The sequence below is a fragment of the Pseudorca crassidens genome, chromosome 8 (genome assembly GCF_039906515.1).
Source record: "Pseudorca crassidens isolate mPseCra1 chromosome 8, mPseCra1.hap1, whole genome shotgun sequence".
NCBI lineage: Eukaryota > Metazoa > Chordata > Mammalia > Artiodactyla > Delphinidae > Pseudorca > Pseudorca crassidens.
The window spans coordinates 11,681,062-11,704,342 of NC_090303.1; the positions used below are offsets into that span (position 1 = coordinate 11,681,062).

Sequence of the window (23,281 nt, forward strand, 5' to 3'; positions counted from 1 at the left end):
GCAGGGCTGGGAGCTCGTGCAGACCACACATGGGAAAGTCCAGCCCAGTACCCTACGCACACTTGAAAACAGATGGTTAGGGGTTCCCATGGTCCTGAGGCTGACATCTGAGCAACCAGGCTGGGAAGAAAGCACCACGTGACACCCTAGCGGACTGCGAAGGGATGGGTCCGAGTAGCTCACGGTACAGAGCACACGCTGCGTGCACACAAGTCACAGACAAGTCGTGTTCACCCGATACAACCTAATACAAGGTAAATAAGGACTCGCAGACTGTTCTGTGTAAGAAGATTTAGTTGCTTTAAGTTATACAGCATACGCTTTTACATGTCCACTTTTTTAAATAGGAATTTGTTCACTGTGGGCCCAGATACAGCTGAAGTGTTCACTCCTAAGTAAATTAAATGCTACTGAGTATATTCTTATAAATCTTACAAGTCTTAGGGTACCTCCCTAATGACAAAGTTTCCAATGTCAAATCGTTTACGAACAAAGTAAAGGTTTATAAGTATTCTGGCATCTTACCACTTTTCCTAGTATTGCTTGGGGGCTAATAGGAAATTCAACACAAGCAGAGAGGCTCGATGGCCAGCATGAATGTGCTTTATATTTCTTCCCCGATTCCTGGGGATTTTATTAACAAAAACAACTTAATAGCATCCTCTCACTGACCGAAGCACCACTGTGTTGATCAGATCACACTGCCTCTCGCAAGAGACCAAAGTCAGGTGACAAGCGTGTGAGGAGGCGGCAGGGGTGCAGCCTGTGAAAGAGGGTAGACAAGGAAGGTGTGATGAGGGACACGCGGAGCGAACACTGGGTTAACATTACAGGGTGACTTAACCTTTGACCTTGAAAACCAGAACAATTTCAGAGGTGAAAAATCACCACCACTCTTACTAGTGATGTTGAAGAAAAAACCTAAAATTAGCCACAGGCTTTTCCACTGATAAGGCTGCAAAGCATTAGGAAGAAAACAGACAACAGAAGCCAAGTCAAGTCAACATAGAGCAGTAACAAAATATAAAAATAAGACATTATTAACTAGCGGATGTTATTCTAGGTCTCAGAAATTTGCAAAATACTTATTTAAATTAAAATCTTAGTTCCCTCAAAAAATCCAAAGTGAAAAAGTATCAATTTTAGTAACAATATCAACATACATATATGCAGATATAGATATGAATAATGCAAAACAGATTTACAAAGATGTTAATTTTGGCACTTTTACTTGGAGTTTTAAGGAAAGTGACTACAGATATCTTTGCATACACATTCTCATTCTGGAGAAACAGGATGCAGAAATAAAAGGTTCAAGCATCTCCCTTCTTAAAAAGAACTCTGAAAAAGGTAACTTTACCCGTTAAACCTCCTGGTTGGCAACTTTATAAATCTGGCTTGATTTCTCTAACTCCACAAGTTTGACAAAGTTATTTTAGTTTCTACCAGTGACACCTGGTCATCCACTTTCAGCACATGTACCATTTGGCCAGAAGTCCATAAATAATGTTTCCAATATAGAAATCTTAAAGTTCTAAAGGGAAATACTGCTCAGTAGATAAAATCTCCCGGAATGTCTTGCAGCAGAGGTTCCTCAAATTTAAAGCGTTTGGAAATGGCCTTCTGCTCCATTTTCTCTTTTTCAGACTGTCTGCACTGTCCTAAAGTATATGAAGTAACTACAATCAACTCCTCTGTGACGACGGATTCCTCGGTTTCCGGCTTCTGAGTATCTGAATGACTTTCAGGCACAGGATCGCCTTCCTGGAGGGCCTGTGCCTCTTCTAATGCTCCTTTCACCTTGAGAGAAGGTTCCTGAACACTGCTCTGCGTTAGCCATGGATGTTTCAGACACTCCTCAGCAGTGGCGCGATCTCTGGATAAAGATACACATTTTACAATTAGGACAAAGTAGTTTAAAGCCTCAACTGTAACTTAGAGCATAAGGTATTATATTTTGGGACATATGAACCACAAAGATCTTACTGTGGTTCCTGAATAAAACAAAGTTTTAGCATTTGCATGCAAATGCCGTCCCCACAACATAGAAAAATAGTATTTTAAGTTACCTCTGAAAAGCCCCTTTGAAAGACCAAGAACAGATGGCAAATATCTGTTATACTGAGGTGCAGTTCACATTTTCTAAAAAACATTTTCATTTTTGCCACTTTTTCTTTCAACAGATGTAAGAAGCCAAAGGTTTCATCTAATTTTATGTCTACACTTTCATGTCTTCACTTTGGGGTTTCAGTTGTTAATCTGCTTTTGTTCAGAGCAGATTGCTCAAAAATTGATAGAGATCGATATTAACGAATACTTACTCAGGTTTCTTAACTAAAAGTGTCTTGATGAAGTCAACAGCTGACTCAGACACAACATCAAATTCTTCCTCAGAATAACTCAAATTCATCTGTGAGATGTTGAGGAACGTTCCTTGTTTATTATCGCCTAAAAAAGGCGATACTCCCGTCAGCATGACATATGCCAACACTCCAATGCTCCTAAACCAGAATGAAAATGTAAGAAAAATTAGTATCATATTCATTTCTTAAAACTAATTTGATCAATTCATCATAAATAATTCTCACCACATATCCGTTGCCATGCTGATAGGATCATAACTAAGAATTTCAGGAGCTAGTATCAGAAACAAAAGAAAACATTTAGTTTTGTGGAAAAAAATTGCCAAATTTGCTCTTAGAAAAATTTAAATATCAAACTAAGACACTGTCAAGGTTTGGGCTAAGATGAAATAAGTTCACGTTATAAGTCAATATGCATTACTGTAAAGTCTAACTAGATGTTTATAATTAACTTGCTTGCTTTTTGCACCTCTATCCTCCAATGCTGGGTCCTAGTATTTTTTTTTTTTTAAATATCTGAATACATAACTACTGCCATATAAACTGGCAACTTTTACACTTTCCTCTTCCCACACCCTCTATCTAATCAAGCATCAGGTTCCCGCTTTTAAATCGTGCCCCCCCCCAGTCTACAGCACGTGCCCCCTGACCCCCACTTGGTCCCGCCCTCTGATCTACTCTCTATGCTGTGGCTGCAGTGAGCTTTTAAAATGCCCACCCGTTAACACAAAGTCAGTCAGCAAGGTTAGAAACAACCTGGGCATCCTTGGAGGACATGCATCACACACACAGACAACAAAGACAACCTACAAGGTTGAGAAAAAGTTTGCTTTGATAATATCTAACTAGACTGCTGCCAGCCAGAGAAGTAACAGAAAGATAGTCCCAAGTGTGCAAGGACACAGGGGAAATTCAGGAAAATCCTCCCTGAAGACTACTCACTGGTACGATCCAGTCAACCAAAAGACGAATGTTTTCAAAAGTATAGAAATAGGAAGACTAGGCTATGAAAAGACAGGCAATAAATACTGAAACCATTTAAAAATCAAAGCCTAAAAAACAGGGGTAATTACAATAAAAAAGGGAATGAAAATGTTCTAGGGAAAACCAAAACACTGAAAGTTGCACATGCATTAGGAGTGGGAGATAAGCCTGCCCCAGAACAGGAGAGCGGGAGGTGTAGGGGATACTGGTGTCCCCACTTCTATCTGAAGCTGTCGAGCTGAGAAGCAGAGGCTATGACTGTTATTTAAAAGTTATAAAAGAGGGAGTGCCCCGGCGGTCCAGTGGTTAGGACTCCAGGCTTGCACCGCAGGGGGCACGGGTTCCATCCCTGGTCGGGGATCTAAGATCCCACAAGTGATGCGGCATGGCCAAAAAAAGAAACAGAAAAAAAAAGTTTTAAAAGACACTACCAGGAAACTTAAAATCAAATGCAGAGTATCCAAATTACTGGTGGGAAAAAAGTACAACAGAGCCGAGAGAGCAGGAGATGGTGGGAGGAGTGGGGAAGGAAATAACATTAGCTTCCTTTTCTGAGTGTTTGTTACGTGCTGAGCGCTGACGTGAGAGTGTGATGGAGCAGATCCAGTGAGGTAGGACTTCCACAGCCTCGTTTCGTGGACAGAGGACCGTGAGGTATAGAGAGATCTGGGGACCAAGGTCCCGCAGCTGGCCGGTGCGGAGGGGCACACACCCAGGCAGCCCTTTCTGCGTATGAAAGGCTGGGGCGGGACTGGGGGGCACGGGGCCCCGTTTAAAAGGCAGGCCAGGCGCAGAGACAGGAGCGCCGCCTGTTTTTCTGTATTATATCCTTCTATTTGTAGTTTTGGGGGGTTGGGCTTGTACTGCTTATATCATAAAGAATACAGCTTTGTTCTTTGGAGGGAAAAAAGCTCTTGGTAGAAAATTTAGAATTTACCGAAGAGCAGAAAGCATCGGAGGGAAACAAAACAAACAGCCCCCCAGGAACTCCTTCAGGGCAGTAATTCCCATCGGCGTCTCGGCCCACAGCCCTTCCGCCCCGCAGCCTCCCGTCCTTCCTCCAGTTTACAAGGCCTCCCGTTCCTCACGGGCGCTTCCCCCGAAGCAGCGGCATGTTAAGCCACATTCCTAACGCTAACTCAGCGGTCGTGAAACGTACCAGTTGGTGTACTGGAAATTGTGTTCCAGTCCACAAAAAACACAATATTTGAAGGGTGTTTTTCTGCCTGCGATATCTTTTATTACCTAATTAATAAAGGCTCTGCTGTTTCAAACTGCAGGCCTTTAGAAAGTATTTTAAAACTTCAAAGTATTTTTTGTACTGTCATTGCCCTATAGCTTTGTTTTCCTCAACACGACCTATCCCCTGGGACTTTCTGTGTCCCCCCCCCCACTGGAATCCTTTTTTCCTTCCTACATAAATTCCCACCATCCTGGGCTCCTTCAAGGACTACTCTTCTCCTTTCACCTTCTTCTTGCCACGTCCCCAGGCCTTCCAGAAGGAGACGGCCTGTCCGCCCACTTCACACCTCTGCCCTCAGACAGATCTCCTCCTTCCCTCCAGGCCCGGGCCACAGCCTTCTCTACTCCTGGTCACAATGATGCTCTCACCCACGGACACAAAAGCCATCCTCCTCCCCGGGCTGCCATCACCCTGGGCAGCTTCCACACTGATGTGCAGGACCCTACTGGCCTGGCACCCGCGCTTCTCGACCTCCTAGTCTAAAGAAGCTGACCTTGCAGAGCTACATCCAAGGCCTTGTAATCACAAAGAGCCCTTTCTACTCGGACATTTTAAATGATAAAACTGTGATCCCCGGTCACACCTTTAAATTATTTTACTGCTTTGCTCTTCTACAGAAATCTCTCTTTTTCTTTAACCTATCCAACCACTAATTCTTTTATGCTCCATTTTCCTTCCAGTCTATCCAAAAATCATAGTTTACCACTTTTTCTACCAAACCGAGAAGCCATGGTTCATCACTTCGGCTGCTCTCTTTTTCTTTCTGCCAGAAGCTCTCAGCCCTGCATCAACCCAGCAGAATGCCCTCTGTTTCCCACATCTATGCAATCACAGGGCTTGCAATGACTTTCACAGTGTTTATTCTACCAACTTGCAGTTCTAGAAAGCTCCTTGCTTGTTAAATATCCTTCCACCCTCAGATAACCTGACATCCTCTCCTGTTCCTTGTAGAAGCAAATCCCTTCGGCTTCTCTTAGCCCTCCAGGAAAGGGACTGCCAATTTGGTACCTTACTCTTTAAAGTTTTCCATTTTTTAACTTAATACAAAGGAAGGGACCTCTGATGGTAGAATTTCACCACAGTGGACGGCAGGCCCCACCACTCATCACGCCACATGTGGGTTCCCCAGTGAAGGTGATGCCTGACCCCAAACACAAAACACGCAGCTCTCAGGAATACTCACCCACGTACTCGGGAGTGCCCATAATCTCCCGGAGCTCTTCGCCGTTCTTCAGTACTCGTGAAAGACCAAAATCAACGATCTTAATGTCACCCAGTGGAGAGTCACTTGTCAGCAGAATATTCTGGGGCTACAAAATGACACCCCCCAAATTAATAAACCGCGATTGCGTATGAAGAGCATAAAGAGCAGGCAGCCCATAAAACATACAAATTTCACCTGTGGAACTGAGAGCGAGAAATTTAACAGTAGACAGTCATTCGTCAGACAGCTGTTTTTACAGCGTACTTCCTGTGTGTAAGGCAGCAGGCCTCGTAGCATCTCTTCCCTTACACCGGCTCTTTGTCAGCACGTAACTGTGCATCTATTCCCATCTTAAAAACCAAACCAAACCACTTAATAAAAAAAATCCTCCCCCCATGACCCTGCATCTCTTTCTAGCCAACACACTCACTCCCTCAAAGCTCAACTTCTTGAAAGCGAGGTCATCTCAATCCAGCTGCATCGGGATTTGCCCCCTGTACTCGACCTGCTCTAACTAAGGTCACCATGTCTTTAATAATCGAAGGCCCACCAAGTCCAGTGGGGCTCCTGCAGGCACTGACGGCGGGACGATTTGGAAGTACTGGTCGTCCTTATATTCCCTCTTGGATCTATTCCTCCCTCGCCATTTTTCTCACGACTGTTTTCTTTGCTCTGCTTTTAAATAGTGGTGTTGCCCAAGATCTCTTGCTGGCTGGCCCTCTTCTCCTGACACTCTGCGTTCTATTTCTCAGCAATTTCATCTACCATCAGAGCTTTAGCCGCCACTTCCATGCTGATCACTTCTACCCTAAGCCCTCTCCGGACCCACAGCGCCAATTAAAATCGGATCCTTTCGCCTGGCAAGGCCTTCAATGCAATCCACACCTCGGGCACCAATCCCACTGCTCTCTTCTGTATTCCCAGCCTCAGTGCTCAAGTCAGACACTGGGGAATCGTCCTGAAGTTCTCTGTACCCTTCATTTTCCACCACTTTCACATCTAGTGAAGCCACCGGTCATGCGAATCCTATTTCCTAGATCTCAGTACTCCCACTGCATGAAATCTGGGATTTCATTACCCCCCTGTCTGTAGTTTCCCCACCTTCAACCCACCCTCCACGTACGACAACCTTCCCATGTTGTAAGTCTGATCGTGACACTCTCCCTGTGGTCGTCTGGCTGTTCTTCGCCAAGAGACACACTCCAGTGGGGACGGGGCGGGTGTGATGTACACGGCGGTGGTAAGCGCCACCCAGAGGACCAATGAGCTTCGCACTCCTGGAGGTCATTTTTGCTCAGCTGAAAATAACTAGGACATCTTTGCATAAAAAGTCAAGCTGATACATTATGGACTAGAATGTAAAATTCATCCCAGTTTTTAAAATAAAACATGAGATCTGAAAGAGGCTTATGCGCGCTTCAGAATGGGTCGGCGCTTACTGTCTTTGGCCGTTAAGAGTACTTCCAAAGGTGAACTGAGGACACTGGCACCAATAAAGTATAAGTACCTCACTAGAGCGTCCAGAATGTTCCGTGCTCTGGCCCCTCCCTTTCTAGTGACTCTCCTGTCACCATTCTGCGGGGAGTCTGCGCTCCAAGTCAGTCGGGCTGTAGTCCCTCAACAAGACCCACGGCCCACACCTCAGGTCTCTGCTCGGGAAGGCCCCTCCCCGGTGGCCTGGCAAATTTATCCTCACGGCTCCCTCCGGCACAGGGTGGCGTCTCCTCTGCGAAGCCCTCTCTGCCCTCCCCTCCCCCGGCCCCTCTCGCCTCCCCGCCGTTGTTCTGTTAACAGGCGTTTCGGTCTCCTCCGCCGCGCGGTTCTCTAGAGGGTGGCAGTGATGTTCACGGTCCTCTCCTGCCACTTCCACGCAACCGCTCCATCCGGCTTCCGTCTTCTCGTCGCCGCCCAGGTCGGTCAAAGCCAAGGGCGCCCTCGGGCTCTCCTCTGAGCACCGGCGTCTCAGTGGCGCTTCACATTGCTGCTCCCTCCCTGTTCACCAGCTCCTTTTCTCTTGGCTTCCAGAACAGAACACCGTCCTGGTTCCCTGCTAACTCCCCGGCTGCTGCTGTTGGCCCATCTCCTGCGACCCGCCCACTAACTGCTGGGCCCCCAGAGCCCGATCTGGAGGCTCCCCCTCTCCTCGCCCCACTCCCACCCCGCACCTCCACCTGCACCCAAGGCCGACGACCACCTGCCCCTCTGGACTCACAGCCTCTCTCTCTGGCTCAGGTCCCTTCAACCAACTCTTCACCTAACCTCTCCCCTTTGATGTCTGTCATCGTACCCCCGCCACCTGGGACGCTCTTCTCTGTTCTGCTCTGCCGTCAACTTGGCGAGAAGACCTAACACGGCAGGGAAGCAGCAACGTGAAGGGCTGCCCTACGACAGAGGATGCTGAGGTACAGGGGGGCCCTCTCTTTGAAACGGGTCTTACTATCGAGCCAGCCATCCGGCCTACTCTTTTCTATTATGAAGATGCTTGTAGGTTTATCTCAGTCTGGATTCAGAAACAGAGGGGAAGAGGCTACAGCTCCGTGGGAACAGGAGCCACAGTCCTGGCCATGGTGACGTCACCGGGCTCAGGGCCCGGCACCCGGCAGGCCCGCGCTGCTACTCGCCCAGTAAGTGAAAAGAGGAAAGGTGACTAACTACAAAGAAACCCTTAAAGGGTCTCTATTTTGTGTCAGGACAGGTGGTACCATAACTATGAGTACTGCCAAGCCCCTACTGTCCTGAGTTCATACTCAGAAGACAGATGGGCCTGTCGGGCTCAACTAGCTCAGGTGCTGCAGTTGACAAAGCACTCAGGCAAGAGATGAACAAGACGCAATGATTCTGCCTTGGAGGGTTCCTGAGGAGGTAGGGCAGCAGCCCTGACAGGGAAGAAGGATTTCACCACTTATTCCGCAAAGTTTTACTGACTGCCTAGTGAGCTGTGACCTGAGGAAATGGCAGAAAACAAGTCCTCCGTTCCTTTGGAGACTTATATTCCAATAGGGTCAAATAAGTACAAATAAATAATACAACCTCAGGTTGTTTTAAGCTCTACAGAGAACTCAGAGTGGAGGAAGGAGCGAGAGAGTGCCGGTCAGGTATGTGTGTGTGCGGATGCTATTTCCAGGGCAGTCAGGGAAGGCTTCCCGGAGGCGGCGTACTTGAGGGCAAACCAATGTTAGGAAGGAGCCAGTCATGGCGGAGCCTCTCGGGGTTGGGGGTGGCAGAGGGAAGAACTGCGAGCTGAAGACGCGCACAGAGGTGAGGGGCACGTGTGAGGCTGGAAGGAAATGGGGTTGGGGGACAGGACTCGCAGGGCTTTGTGGGCCATTCAGGAGTGCCTGGCAGAAGGCAGAGCAAGTGGAGGGACGGAGGACATTCCAGGGAAAGACAAGAGCGCAGGCCAAAGTACACAGGGGAGCCAGCACACAGCACGATGTGCAAGGGACTGTCAAATACAACCATGTGGCTGGAAACAGCCTTCTGAAAAACGTGTCTTTAACCTGTTTTTAAAAGTCTCTAGGGGGAGAGAGACAGAGTGAGGAAGATATGATGAAGCATGGAATGAAAGGAAAATTTTACACGTAACAGAGGCAAAATCCACAGGCCATCGTGACTGATGCCATGTAGGGGCAGGAAGAGGGCACGGTGTCATTCGCTGACTGACACATGGGGTCCGCAGAGAGGACCATGGCTTCAGCTTTCCCAGGACCAGCCAGGACAGCTGGAAATTCAGCCTGGAGAGACAGCAAGGCTGAGGACACGGCTTTGGGGGTCTGCGGCACACGGGAAAGACTAAAAAGCATGGAAGCAAATGAGAGGAAGAGTGTACAGCAAGGAGAGAAGTGGGCCGAGAGGAAGGATGGCTGATAACTACGTTTCGGGGTAAACACCAGGAGTCAGGAAAGAGAAGAGACACTGGTCTGCGAGCGAGAACCCAGGTGTAACATTAGAGCAGGAAACAGGGAGAAGAGCGCCATCAGATGGGACAAGGGGAAGAACGACGACCATGAGCGAACTCAGAGAAGGTAACTTTTAGTAAAATGGTGGGAGAAAAAACTAGCTTACAATAGGCTGAAAAACAAATGGAACGGCTAAGAGATCTAGTACAGGTGGTTTTGACTTAAGTATCTTCTGATACCCTTGAAGCCAGTGCTGGCCTACGGAAAGGTAATTTAAAATTTCCTAGTAGCCATATTATAAGAAGTAAAATGGAACAGGTGAAATTAAATGTATTTATTTAACTCAATATATCTAAACGTTTACACCTTCAACAGGTAATTAATAGGGAAAATTATTGAGACAGTTTACTTTTTTTCATACTAAGTCTTTGGAGCTCTGGTGTGGATTTCACACTCTGAGCACAACCTAGTTCAGACGAGCCACGTTCCAAGTGCTCTGAAGCACCACGTGGCCAGTGGCACTGGGTTGATGGTGCAGCGTTAAACTCCTTAAGAGAAAAAATAGATGCAATGACACCCCAAGAAACGGTCAGGGAATTCTTAGTGTCTCTTACCCACTGTCCTAATTTACTACCACTATGCAATTATGGAATGATAGTTTGTTTTGAAAACAAATTCATCAAAATAACTAAGACTTTTCTGCCTATAGTGAAACAACCACACTGTGGCTCAGTATCATCTCTAATTTTGTATAAAAACCTGTTTTGTCTTTTTCTGGTAAATCACAGACAGTTCTGGCTACAGTAAAACCTTAAAACTGAATGAAAAACCAAAACAACAAATTGCTGTCACTGTAGAAGTTTCCACTGCAGACGCGTGCTCAATGGTTATAAACACCCAAACCAGATAAAGCACCCCGCACCCAAGATTGAGAAGCAACTGATCAGTGTTAGCATCAATGTCTCTTTTCAATGACAAAGTAACTATAGAGGTTCTGGTAACATAAACTTCCTTATAAAGCCAACGTTCTCTTTTTTACTTAGCTTCTAGCTATTTCTTCAGGAAAAAATCCTATGTAACATCATGATCATGAGGCCCCAGACTTCTCAAGGCAATTTTAGTTGTATTACATGAATGATATACTACAGTACGATCAAACATCATTATTCAGGCAAATTAGATGAGAGGAGTCTGGCTCTGAACAGACATTCATCACTGCACATGTTTTGCCTTTCCCAGTACATCAAAAACGCCAAGAGAAATACTGCTCATCACCAGATCTTCTTAAGGTTCATTTGTGATTAACAAGACGTGCTCATTCTGGGAATGTTTTTAAATAGCATTTGTTCCCTTAAAGTAGATTAAACATCTTTCCCTTACATTTTGTTTACTCTTTACATTCCACAGGAAATGCTTTCTTTAGTTATTACGCAAAAGCTAGTTGGTTTGGTGGTAATGTAGTAAATTCTGTAGTAGTGTGACCAAATTATTAAAATGTTACCTTAGTATTTGAAATCAAGGCTTAGTCACAGCATCCATAATCTGCCAAAGTGAGAGACGTTAAACCCTTGAAAGAGAGATTGCTAGAAAAAACACACATCTCATAAAAACGCAGCTTTCGGAACTTCACAGTTAACGTTTATTATGTCCTCTCGTCCAGCTGTGCCCTGGTTTGACCACAGGTACGTTTTTAAAGTAGACCTTACTCCTCTAAATAAAATATAAGACTATAATCTCCATCATTTCTGAAAATATCCATCAGCTTCTGAAAACATGTGCTAAAAACAAAGATAAGTACCTTTACATTTACAGCTTAGTCAGACCTCCTCTCTATGGAATCCAGTTCATGACAGAGGCTGTGGCTCACAATACTTGATTCTATTTAAGATGCATGCATCCCAAGTGGTAAAAAGAGAAAAATACAAGGTCCACAGAGAGGTAATGAGAGTGGAATAAATGGGAAACATACAAACTGTTCCCAAATAGACAACTGGGAGTAGAGGAGTGCTCCTAAAATCTTATTTCTCAGCTTCGTGGGGGAATCCTTTTATTTATCTGGGTATCTTCACTTCTGTACATAATCTACCATTTACTGAGCAATCACCATTGGATGAGATCATTGTAGACTTGAGGCTAATCTGCTCAATAAGGCTAAGGTACCATGGACAGCATTTTAAGGAACATTTTATCAGCCCACGAAAGTTCAAGTAAATTGACCTTTTATGCACTAAAACCCAGGTCAGAGTATAGAAATAGGTTAATAACCCTGTCTAAATAAATTTGGGAAACTGTTTAGAAATGTTACATGTTACCCCTCTTTCACGTAAAACATTGATGCTTAAACTATCAGTGATCAACTTAATCTCAGATGGCAAAGTTCCAGCTTCTAATTCCTAGTCTGCTCCTCTACTTCCCATTACACATATCACAGGGTGGACGGGTTTAATGACTGAATACCTAGTACAGAACTGCTGGAAGATCTGACCAGTACAAGACCATCTGAACACAAACAGCCTTGGATTTTAAGACTGGATTTTTTTGTGCCCCTTTTGGTCAGTCCTCCCCTTGACTGATACAAAAGCAGGCCATTACGCCCATGACTAGCTCAGCAAATTACTGAGATGGTTTTGAGCCTCGAGCTTGTCCTGACTCTGGCAGAGTTGCTGTTACTGAGACTTGTCAGTCCTGCCATGATTTACGTGCAAAGGAATGGGCTCTCCCTTAATCACACAAACTTCAGGGTCTTCAATTTTCGTAGATGCATAAACACCTCAACATCTGCATCTGCTACTCCTCAAAGAACTTCCCATGTTCAGCTGAAGATACAGGCCTGCCTCGTTTTACTGCACTTTGTTTTACTGCATTTCACAGCTATTTCGTTTTTTACCAATTGAAGGTCTGAGGCAACCCTGCGTCGAGCAAGCCTTGGCGCCGTTTTTCAAACAGCATTTGCTCACTTGTGTCTCTGTGTCACATTTTGGTAATCCTCACAGTATTTCAGGCTTTTTCATTTTATTTGTTGTGCTGACCTGTGATCAGTGACCTTGGCACTGGGAAAGATGGTGTGACTCGCTTTATTGCGATATTCACTCTACTGTGGTGTCTGGAAGCAAACCCGCCACATCTCCGAGGCCTGCCTGCATCTGGCTGAGAGTCTTCAGCGAATCAGTCTTTTGGCAAACTGACCGTTCGGGGTCTGACCGGACTGAGTAGTGTATTGCCCGTTCTGTCAACTACCACTTTTCAAAGAGGCAACTATAATAGTCATTCTAACTAACTTCTGTCTCTGGGATGAGAATTGCCCATTTTCACCATGGAATAAATGGTCTACTGACTCAAAGCTCCCATATATACCGGGGTTATCACTTTTCACAGAATTAAAACATAAGAAAACACATTTAGCTCTATAGCTTCGTCTTTCAAGCTCTGATAGAGACTGAGAGTCAGCATTATAAACAAACCGTCACTGGGCAGACGGTTGTTAAAAGATGCAGGACAGTAGACTCTCTTTGTCCAGACTCACGGGGGACAGTGGAAGTCAACTTGGAAATGACCTTTTGATAGAAATCATTCCCGTCTGCACTGCTGCCTTTCCAACCCCATCTCCAACCTTTCCCCTCCAGAGTTCACTGAGAAACAGGTCTGACTGCACATGTGCAGAGTGTGAGGGCAGAAGACAGGCTGAGAACCTTCCAGGCCACCTTGTCCTCTAGCTCTTCTGGGTCTAGGAAACATGGAAAGTCCTGTTTCCAACATCAAAGGCCCATCATCAAAGCCTCTATTAAAGCTGGAAAGCATTCTACACTAAGCGCACTGGGGAGAAAGGATACGATTTATACTGAGTGTATTAGGGAGACAGGGATATAATTTCACTGTGTAAATACACAGTCGAACCTGGTATTCAAGAACTTAATATTCACCCTTGACTGCTTTCAAGTAACATCAAAGATGCGTGACACACAGTGTTGGCAACCTGTCTGACTCACTACCTAATTAGCTCCTTTTCTGAATAATGTCGTAGGTGGAGCTGTCATAAATTGAAAGCTCATTTCCTATAGATGCAATATTATTTAAATTGGTGTTCTGTTCCTGGAGGTCGTTTTTACATCATAAAACTAGCAAAACGTCATAGAAATAAATGTATGATTTTACAAAGTTAAGTGTGTAAAACCAAACATGAGAGAAGGCTTAGCACAGACATTACTTTGGGGACATTTTCCTCACGGCTGGTACTGAGGCTTCTTTTTTTTTTTAATCTGTACGCAGGCCTCTCACTGTTGTGGCCTCTCCCGTTGCGGAGCACAGGCTCCGGACGCGCAGGCTCAGTGGCCATGGCTCACGGGCCCAGCCACTCCGCAGCATGTGGGATCTTCCCGGACCGGGGCACGAACCTGTGTCCCCTGCAACAGCAGGCGGACTCTCAACCACTGCGCCACCAGGGGAGCCCTAACTGAGGCTTCTTAAAGTCTGAGTCCACTGAAGTCTGGACTGCAGAGACCATCTCTTCCTGGCAAGTGTTCCTGAGCGAAGCACGGTGGCTGTGTCCCGCACCCAGAATCTTTGAATTTCTAATGCATACGATGCACTAAAGGGACAAAACAAAGCCCCAGCGACCTTGCGCATGCTCTGAGGGTTTCACCTAGGTGATGTCTAAGGCCACTGCACTACTCGTGGGTGCACACATGTCCACACCTGCCTTCGAAAAATGGCGCCGTGCTGTAACCGCCCACTTTAGACACTACACTAAGAAATCAGTGTCCCGGAGGAAAAAGAACTGTTAACAAAATGAAATACTGGCATCTTGCACAAAAGAACAAGAAGGTTTCCAAATAATTTCCCTTCCCCTGTATTTTTCTGTAGGAAACTAGCATTTGAAGGATGACCTATTACCTTTCCACCTAATTTCAAATGGAATTTGATCAAGTTTACTTATGGAGTCACTTCCTGGTTATATACACTGCACACTCCTCCTTGAGAGCGTTCCTTCGTGCAAAAGAGATTAAACACTGCCATGTATACAGCACGGTATGTGTACAGTACGGTACGTGTACAGTATGTACGTGTACAGTACGGTGTGTATAAGGTACGGTGTGTATAAGGTGTCACAGAGTGTACCATCCAGCAGCAGCTGAGTGGCACCTGCATCCGCAGGACTGGCATCACCTGGCCCTGCCCTGAATGTGAAACTTGCTGGGGCCCAGCAATTTGTTTTAACAAGCCTTTCAGGTGACCCTGACCTGGGTCAAAGCTGGAGAGCCACTGCCGAAAGCATCTCCTTTCTGCTGGAAGCATACGACAGCAGGGGTCAGGGTGGATGGGCAGGCGAGTGAGATGAGGTGCGGAAGTTCAGGAGAGGAAAGTGGTTTTGGGTCCGGGGGTTCGGCCCTGTCAGGTTACCCTCCTTCCTCACCCCCTCTCCTCTGGCTGATAAGGTGCCGGAGTCCCAGGGGTGTTCTGTGCTAGGGGACTGTCTCACTTCCACAAAGCCCCACCTGGACTTGACAGGGAAGCAACCATGGGAAAACCACCAGGGGTCTTAGACGCTTTTCTCCTCAGCTGCCTGAAGGAATATGCTCTGAATACCTGCGGTGGACACTTACTGTTTGTCCCCTGAGCGCCCATTCTCTAGTCTTTGAGAAACGGAACTGGTCTGAGAACCCATCCCTTCCCCACTCTCAGTCCACATCAACGCTGGGCTGGGAGCAGGGCTTGACCCCTCTAGGTGGGTGCATATGACACCGATGGCACTGGCCTGGCCGTCAAAGCCCTGCACCCTGGACCAGTGCACCAATTCTTTCTGGGTTGATCTAAGCTGGTTTGAGTGGGTCTCAGGACTTCTGAATGAGCCAGTGACCTGAGAGCAGCTCTTTCCTGCTGAGTCTCGGGGCAGTTGTGAGGGTAAAAAACGGTTGCATCTAACTCACCACCATTTTATTGCCATTTGGAGGAGGTAGAGCTGAGAATTGAAGAAAAACCAAGTGCTGGCAATATCTGGATGAATGAATAGTGGTGTAACTGCAGCCAGAGCTACCCTGGACGTTTTAGCCAATGAAAGTTCCTCTTTCGATTACCCTGCTTTCAGCTGGCGTCCGCGTCACTTGAAAGGACGGTGACTGATACCACCCTTTGTATTTTCTCTCCTCCTTCCTCCCCTTCCTTCTTTGACAATTTCAAATTAAAAATCTACCGGCCTCTGATTGCTTTCATTCCCTAATTTATTTTATTTATTGCTGCCTGCCTAATTTTCCACAACACTGCTTTTCAAATATTTCTGCTCAAAAATCACCTATCACTCCGTGACATGTGAACCCCAGGAATCTGGCCTTTTCTCAACTTTCAGTATCTCCTACGTCATCTTTCAATTCCAGAGGAACTTTTCCATTTATTTTTGTCCAAACACATCACAAGTATTCCTAACTCTTTTGCGTTAACTTTCTCCTATTCTTCTCTACCTACCTAAATCCTAACTTTTTGGAAAGGTCTAGCTCAAGCCCTGTCTCCACCAGGAAGCCTTCACCTACTCCAGCAATATACCCTCGAAGCTCCATTTCCGGGGCAATGTATTATTATTTATCTTTCTATGTATGCACATGTGCATTCTCTCCCTGATAAAACTGGCTAGAGGATACAAGTTATGACTCAATTCTTATATCCTTGTTACCTAATAAAACACACAAACCTGACAAATATTGGAGGAAACCACTGTGAGACATCTCGCATCTAGAGTGTCATTCTCCAGCAACCTCAAAACTGTAAAGTAATTCAGTTCTTACCTTCAAATCAAGATGAACCACGTCATGAGCGTGTAAAAAGCGAACACCTTCTAAAATCTGCCGCATGAGTCTCTGAACATCTTTTTCCTTAAAGGCTTCTTCTCTGTCTGCAACACACTGGTCAAAGATTTCACCCCCAGCAGCACTAGAGAAGATGAGAAGCACATTTTCAATAGAAAGGAAGAGGACTCATTAAAAATAGCCTTTGTGTTCTTAATATTTAGACACAGTAGGTATCTTTATTTACATAGACTATAATGTGAATGTGTGTAAACTTTCTTCCATCTATATGCTGAAATCCAATATTTTTAAGTAAAAATTTAAGCTCAGATAAGCATTTCCAAAGCTAAATAAAAACATCAGCTTCAGAACTTCAAGAACTAAACCTTAGTAGTAAAATATATTAACACACTTTCAAGTAAAAGAATTCTCAAGAATTTTTAGTTACAGAATACATAAAAATATTGTTTTTGTAAAAAATGCAAATAAAGCAAATGCCCTCCATTGAAGACCCTTCCCCCAGTCCAGAGCTACATTTAGAAGTAAGCTCTATTATCACTCAGGTGTACTCCAACCTTCCAGATTTTTAAAATATATTTAAATGCATACAAAAATATTAGTTTTCTGGATTTTTAAAGACACATAAATGGCAACATTCTAACTGATACTGTTCTATTACTTTTTTTAATTACTTAAACATGCCTTAAGAGTCTTTTCCATGATGGTTTTATATCTATCTCATAATTTTTATCTTTTATTTTTTAAATTTTTTGGCTGACTTGGATTTTCATTGCTGCAGGCGGGCTTTCTCTAGTTGAGGCGAGCAGGGGCTATTCTTCGTTGTGGTGGCTTCTCTTGTCACGGAGCACGGGCTCTAGGCACATGGGCTTCAGTAGTTGCAGCACATGGGCTCAGTAGTTGCAGCACGTGGGGCCCTAGATGGCGCGGGCTTTAGTAGTTGCAGCGCATGGGTTCAGTAGTTGTGGCTAGTGGGCTTAGTTGCTCTGGGGCATGTGGGATCTTCCCAGACCAGGGATCCAACCCATGTCCCCTGCATTGGCAGGTGGATTCTTAACCACTGCGCCACCAGAGAAGTCCTACCTCAGAATTTTTAATTCCTGCAACCTTGTGAATAGAAAAACCATAGTTTATTTAGCCATTTCCCTTTGAAGGACATTTAGGTTTTTTTTTTTTCATTATTCATGATTATAAACAATGCTGTGATGCGAAGGTGTGTGAAGGTTCCTGTCAGTGCCTGTGTCAGTAAGTAGTCTTCAACGTAGATACTGGGATGAAACTGCTGGTGTGAAAGGAATGTGCTTTTGAAATTTCAGTAGATATGACCTAGGCTCACCAAAAGAGCGGTACGGACTTAAACTTTCTTCCACCCTCTGGCCTAGGCAGTTTCAGTAGATATGACCTAGGCTCACCAAAAGAGTGGTACGGACTTAAACTTTCTTCCACCCTCTGGCCAAAGCACCTCAGTTTTTTTTTTCCTCTGAATAATTTTGCCAATAAAAGAAACAAATCATTTACAATTTTTCTTTCCCTTCAGCAGAAATTCCATATTTTAACAATTTGTTCTTACCATAAATGACAGCTCACGTCCTATCTCAAATTTTCCTTTATGTGTTTTTTTTTTAAAAAGAGACTGGATTGCTTCCATGAAGTTGTTATAAAAATTAATGTGAAATACGCATCTCCAAACAGCCATGCTACTGTCAAACAAAAGCTACTCGTTCGTTTCCTTTTCATAAGATAATTTAGTTCTTTCCTTCCAGCCTTCTTTCCTTCCTTTTTTTTTGTTAGGGCAATCTACTTTCCAAATTCTGTCTATAAAAGGAAACAAAAATTTTCACCAAAGTCAGCTAAGAACCTATTTAAGTTTAGCTGAAAAGCTGTAGGTGGTGAGAGTGAAAGAAAATAACTCGCTGGCTGATTCAAATTTTCATCTGGTTAAACCTATACAACTGACAATTATATTTTAATTACAGTATGAGAAAATCATACATGAAAGCATCAAAACAATTTTTATGTAATTTACTGTAAAATGGCCATCACATATTCCGGCAAAGCTGAAGTGATGCGTAACTCATGAGGAAGGAAAGGGTGAGCACTGACAACAGAACCGAGCGGTAAGTTAGTGACAGCCCGGCAGTGCTGTACGCTGAGCAGGCAGTTAGCACGAGCTGAGTGCACTCGGCCGCAGCAGCAGCTAGAGATGCACCAGGATGCGATGTGCAGTCCACGGCGTCCCCTGCACATGAAGCCTACACTCACAACTGCCTCTTTTCCTCAGCTGAGACAGACAAATGCATTTTGGTTGCAAAAGTTCGCCAGTCTCAATTTACCGTCCTCTGGGCCTCTCAGCTCAACACTACCACCCACAATAAAATTCAACAGCGGTCAATTTACATAAATACAAGGACTTCTTCACCTAAAATTTAAGAACAATTTATTGTTAGTCCTTTCCACTATGATGTTTACCCATTCTCGCTTTAACAAAAGGGTTTTCCTCTCTGTTTTCCCAAGAATGTAAGCAGTTCACATAAGCACAAAATGTGAAGCGCAGAACTAGTTTTCTAAAAATTTTCAAGGATGTACTTCAAATGCAGCCTATTGTAATTAAAAAAACTGTAAAAGCCAGCCTTGAGCGATCAGTAAGACTTAACATACCCTCTCGGTACAACGTACGACCACCATATCACCTCATCCTACTTACATTTAAGCCTGACCCATTTAACTGTCATATTAACTAATGGAACCAAGTAAAATTTTACTAAGGAACAACTTGAGATGTTAAAAGCATCTGTCAAGTATGGTAACAGAAAACACAAGAATATTACCAACTACTTCGCACAAAGCACCTTCCTTCACACAGAAGTTGGTGTGGGTGTGCACACCTGTGTGTGCGCTCGAGCAGCACAGTTTTGCTGCGTCTCCCTTTCACTACAGCAAGACTTCCACAGCTTTATTACAGTGCACTTTACTCCAGCAGCGCTTATTTTCCACAACTTTAAAATTACAAAGAAATGAATTCATTTAACTTTTTACCCAAATATCTTTTACAAAACAATTAACTCAAGGGCTTTTCCAAAAATTTTCCACCAAAACGATTTTTACACAAAACATTAAGAACGGTGAATTTCAATTTTCTAGTCAGTGGTCCTCAGAAAGTTGTAAGTATCTCTTTGTCAACATTATTCAGAGCCTATAAATGATGCTCAGAAGCTAAGGGTAACGGACTTTCCCTGGCTGCTTGCGCCTTAGCTGGATCACAGCTTCCAAACTTAGGCACCAAACACTCCTTTTTCTACCTAAACCAGCATTTCTGTTTCTGTCCCATGTAGAGGCCCAGTTTGGATCTCTACTCCCTCACTATTCAAATTCAACAAATATCAATCAAATACGTTAGAGGCCCTGTGCTATGTGCTAGGCCAAGGAAGATAAATTATAAGTTTTAGTTGGGAAGAGAAAGACGAAAGATAATTTTAGGAATGTGTATGCATAAATACACATGAGTGTGAAGTTATATATCAAGTGATTTGATAACTTAGCAAATGAGCAATTAATTGGAAGGAAAGAGAAAAAAAATCTTAGAAAGATGACACTTATTCTGAGCCTTCAGGAATGAACAGGAATCCACTAGATGGAATGGCAGGAGTGCATCCCAGGCAGAGTGGACATATGCATACGGGCCTGTTGGTGTGACAAATAACTGGTACACTCACAGAAGGATGAGCGGCTACTTCCCCTTTCACCCAAATGGTACGGAACTTGCCATCTACCCATAAACAACGAGAAAATGAGCCAAGTATATGAACCAACTGTTTTCAGACATAAGAACGACAGGCCGTTAGGACCATTATCCCTGAGGTGGAGGCACAAGCAAGCCGAGCCCTATGCTCTGTCTTTCTACTTGGAGGTAATTTACGGCACGTGGTACAGGGCTGGGGAGGATCCCAAGCAGAACAGCAGCCTTGCTAAATGGAGGAGGTAGGAGGGGAGTTTGACAAGGCTAAGGCAGCTGGACTTCGTACAGGCAGAGGACCAGGGACGAGGGTTCTACACAGAGAGAGACCTGCTGACTTCTGCTTAGTTGTATCCCAGAGTCTTAGACAAGGTGCTTATAGGCACATTCACTGGATAAAACTGAGGTCAGGCAAAGAACTACCAGGAAATCATAAGCTGAACAAGCCCTAGCGTTCACCAAGGACACAATAAGCTATCTGAATTTTACTCAGTTTGAGGAGAAAAACCATGCCAAGCACCTGGGGCATTCAGCAGACCCCCCAGAATGCCATATTTTAGCCTTATTAAAGGCTAAAGTAGCCCTAGACCTGCCCAGTAAGTCTGATCCACAAGTAATTTCACTGCCTGCCAAAACAAACATCACCATTCTTTTAGTGGAAGATCATAAAATCCACCCAGCACTGTGCCATTCTAAATATATGGCATCCTTCCAAAAAATACTAGACATCTGACAACGCCACCACTTACAACTCCCAGCTAACAGGAAAATAAAAACAGACCCAGACATGATGGAACTGGCAGGTAAGGACTTTAAAACAGGTATTATAAATACACTGAAGGATTTAAAGTAAAGTATGAACACAACAAGGAGAGAGATGGGAGGCATGAAAAGAACCACATGGAATTGCTAGAGAAGGAAAAATACAACGTTTAGAGTGAAGATTTCACTGGCCAGGCTTTACAGCAGATCAGACACTATAGAAGAATCAGCAAATCTGAAGACGGAAATGGAAGCCATCTATCTAAAGTACGGGGGTGTGGGGCGGAGAATAAACAGGACCCTAGGGACCTGAGCGACAGCATCAACCAGTTTAACACACTGTATTGAGGAAGCGAGAAGAGAGAGGTGGGGGCAGAAAAATATCTTTTTAAATAATTGCCGAAAAATCGCCAAATCTGATAAAAACTAGAAGATCCACGTAGCTCAATAAACCCCAAGCAGGATAAACAAAGAAAATCAAGGCACTTTATATTCAAGTTGCTAAAAACCAGTGTGAAAGAGAAAAATCTTTAAAAAGGCACACATACAGGGAGGGGTATCAAGAATCAACACAGACTTCTTGTCATAAACAATGCAAGGCAGATGACAATGCAATGATATCTTTAAGCACTGAGAGAGAAAAAAAAGTGTGCCTAGAATGCAGGGGGAGGTTGGAGAAGTACTAGCAGGAGATGAGGTAGAACAGAAGTCAGACAGAAAAGCATGGGACGCAGTCCAAACAACCTGAAAAATCCCAAGTAAGGCAATGATGGCTGGTGTATAACGCTGAACATCTCCTTCAGAAGCACTCCCTTGCCTCTCGGGTGGAGTAAAGGTGCACAGTGCACGGCTAAAAGCTTTGGAATCACACACTCCTGGGCTAAATCTTGGCTCTGCTACTTGGATCTGCGTGATCTTAGGTTGATTATTATTCTGAAATTTTTTTCTCACATATAAAATCTTGTTCTAAAATTTGTAAATAAAACAATTTCAGAGCTTCCTTGGTGGTGCAGTGGTTGAGAGTCTGCCTGCCGATGCAGGGGACGCGGGTTCGTGCCCTGGTCCGGGAAGATCCCACATGCCGCGGAGCGGCTGGGCCCATGAACCATGGCCGCTGAGCCTGCGTGTCCGGAGCCTGTGCTCCGCAACGGGAGAGGCCACAACAGTGAGAGGCCCGTGTACCGCAAAAAAAAAAAAAACCCAAAAAAACCCCCCAAAAAACAATTTCAGTTGCAGGATACAAAATCAATATACCAAAATCAGTGTGTTTCTTCTATACACTAACAATGAACTATCAGAAACAGAAATTAACAAAACAATCCCATTTTCAAAAACATCAAAAAGAATAGAATTCTTAGGAATATTTTTAACCAAGAAATGATATATCTATTATACATGGAAAACTAAGACATTGGTGAAAAAAACTGAAGATTTATTTATGCTCATGGCCTGGAAGAATTAATATTATTAAATATCCATACTACCCAAAGTGATCTACAGATTCAATGCAATTCCTATCAAAATTCCAATGGCATTTTTCACAGAGAAAAAACAATCCTAAAATTTGTATGGAACCACAAAAGACCCCAAATACCCAAAGCAATCTTGAGGAAGAACAAATCTGGAGGCATCAGCCCAGTTTCAAAATATATTACAAAGCTATAGTATCAAAACAGTATGGTATTGGCATAGAAACAGACATATAGATCAGTGGAACAGAACAGAAAGCCCAGAAATAAAATCATGCATATATCATTATTTAACTTATAACAAAGTATAAAGAGAAGTATGAAGAGTATACAACGGGGGAAGAACAGTCTCTTCAATAAATGGTATTTGGAAAACTCGATATTCACATGCAAATGAAGAAAACTGGACCCCTACCTACACATACATGAAAGTCAACTCAAAATGGATCAAAGACTTGAATGTAAGACCTGAAACCATAAAACTCCTAGAAGAAAACATAGAGGGTAAGTTCCTTGACATCAGTCCTGGCAATGATTTTTTGGATTTGATAACAAAAGCAAAAATAAACAACTGGGACTACATCAAATTAAAAAGCTTTTGCACAGCTGAGGAAATCATCACAAAATAAAAAGGCAACTACGGAATGGGAGAAAATATTTGCAACTCATATATCTGATAAGGGGTTAGTATCCAAAGTATATAAAGAACTCATACAACTGAAGAGCAAAAGACCAAATACTCCAATTAAAAAAATGGGCAGAGGAACTACATAGACATGTTCACAAAGAAGACATACAGATGGCCAACAGACACATGAAAAGGTCCTCAACAT

The 23,281-nt window shown here is 44.0% G+C and overlaps 2 protein-coding genes across 2 annotated transcripts in view; one reads left to right on the forward strand and one right to left on the reverse strand.

Moving 5' to 3' along the window:
* The window catches only part of COA1 (cytochrome c oxidase assembly factor 1), a 98,320-nt gene extending 96,277 nt beyond the window's left edge, over positions 1–2,043 (forward strand). Inside the window, exon 10 of the transcript XR_010945373.1 lies at positions 1,647–2,043. The gene's annotated coding sequence lies outside the window, so the exon portion shown is untranslated. The remainder of the gene's footprint in view (positions 1–1,646) is intronic.
* STK17A (serine/threonine kinase 17a) overlaps positions 277–23,281 on the reverse strand; it is a 38,193-nt gene continuing 15,188 nt past the window's right edge. Inside the window, exons 3-7 of the mRNA XM_067745829.1 lie at positions 16,467–16,611; positions 5,774–5,900; positions 2,589–2,637; positions 2,322–2,501; positions 277–1,876 (exon numbers count right to left, since the gene is read on the reverse strand). Coding sequence (XP_067601930.1) covers positions 1,552–1,876; positions 2,322–2,501; positions 2,589–2,637; positions 5,774–5,900; positions 16,467–16,611 — 826 coding nt within the window. The 3' untranslated portion in view covers positions 277–1,551. The remainder of the gene's footprint in view (positions 1,877–2,321; positions 2,502–2,588; positions 2,638–5,773; positions 5,901–16,466; positions 16,612–23,281) is intronic.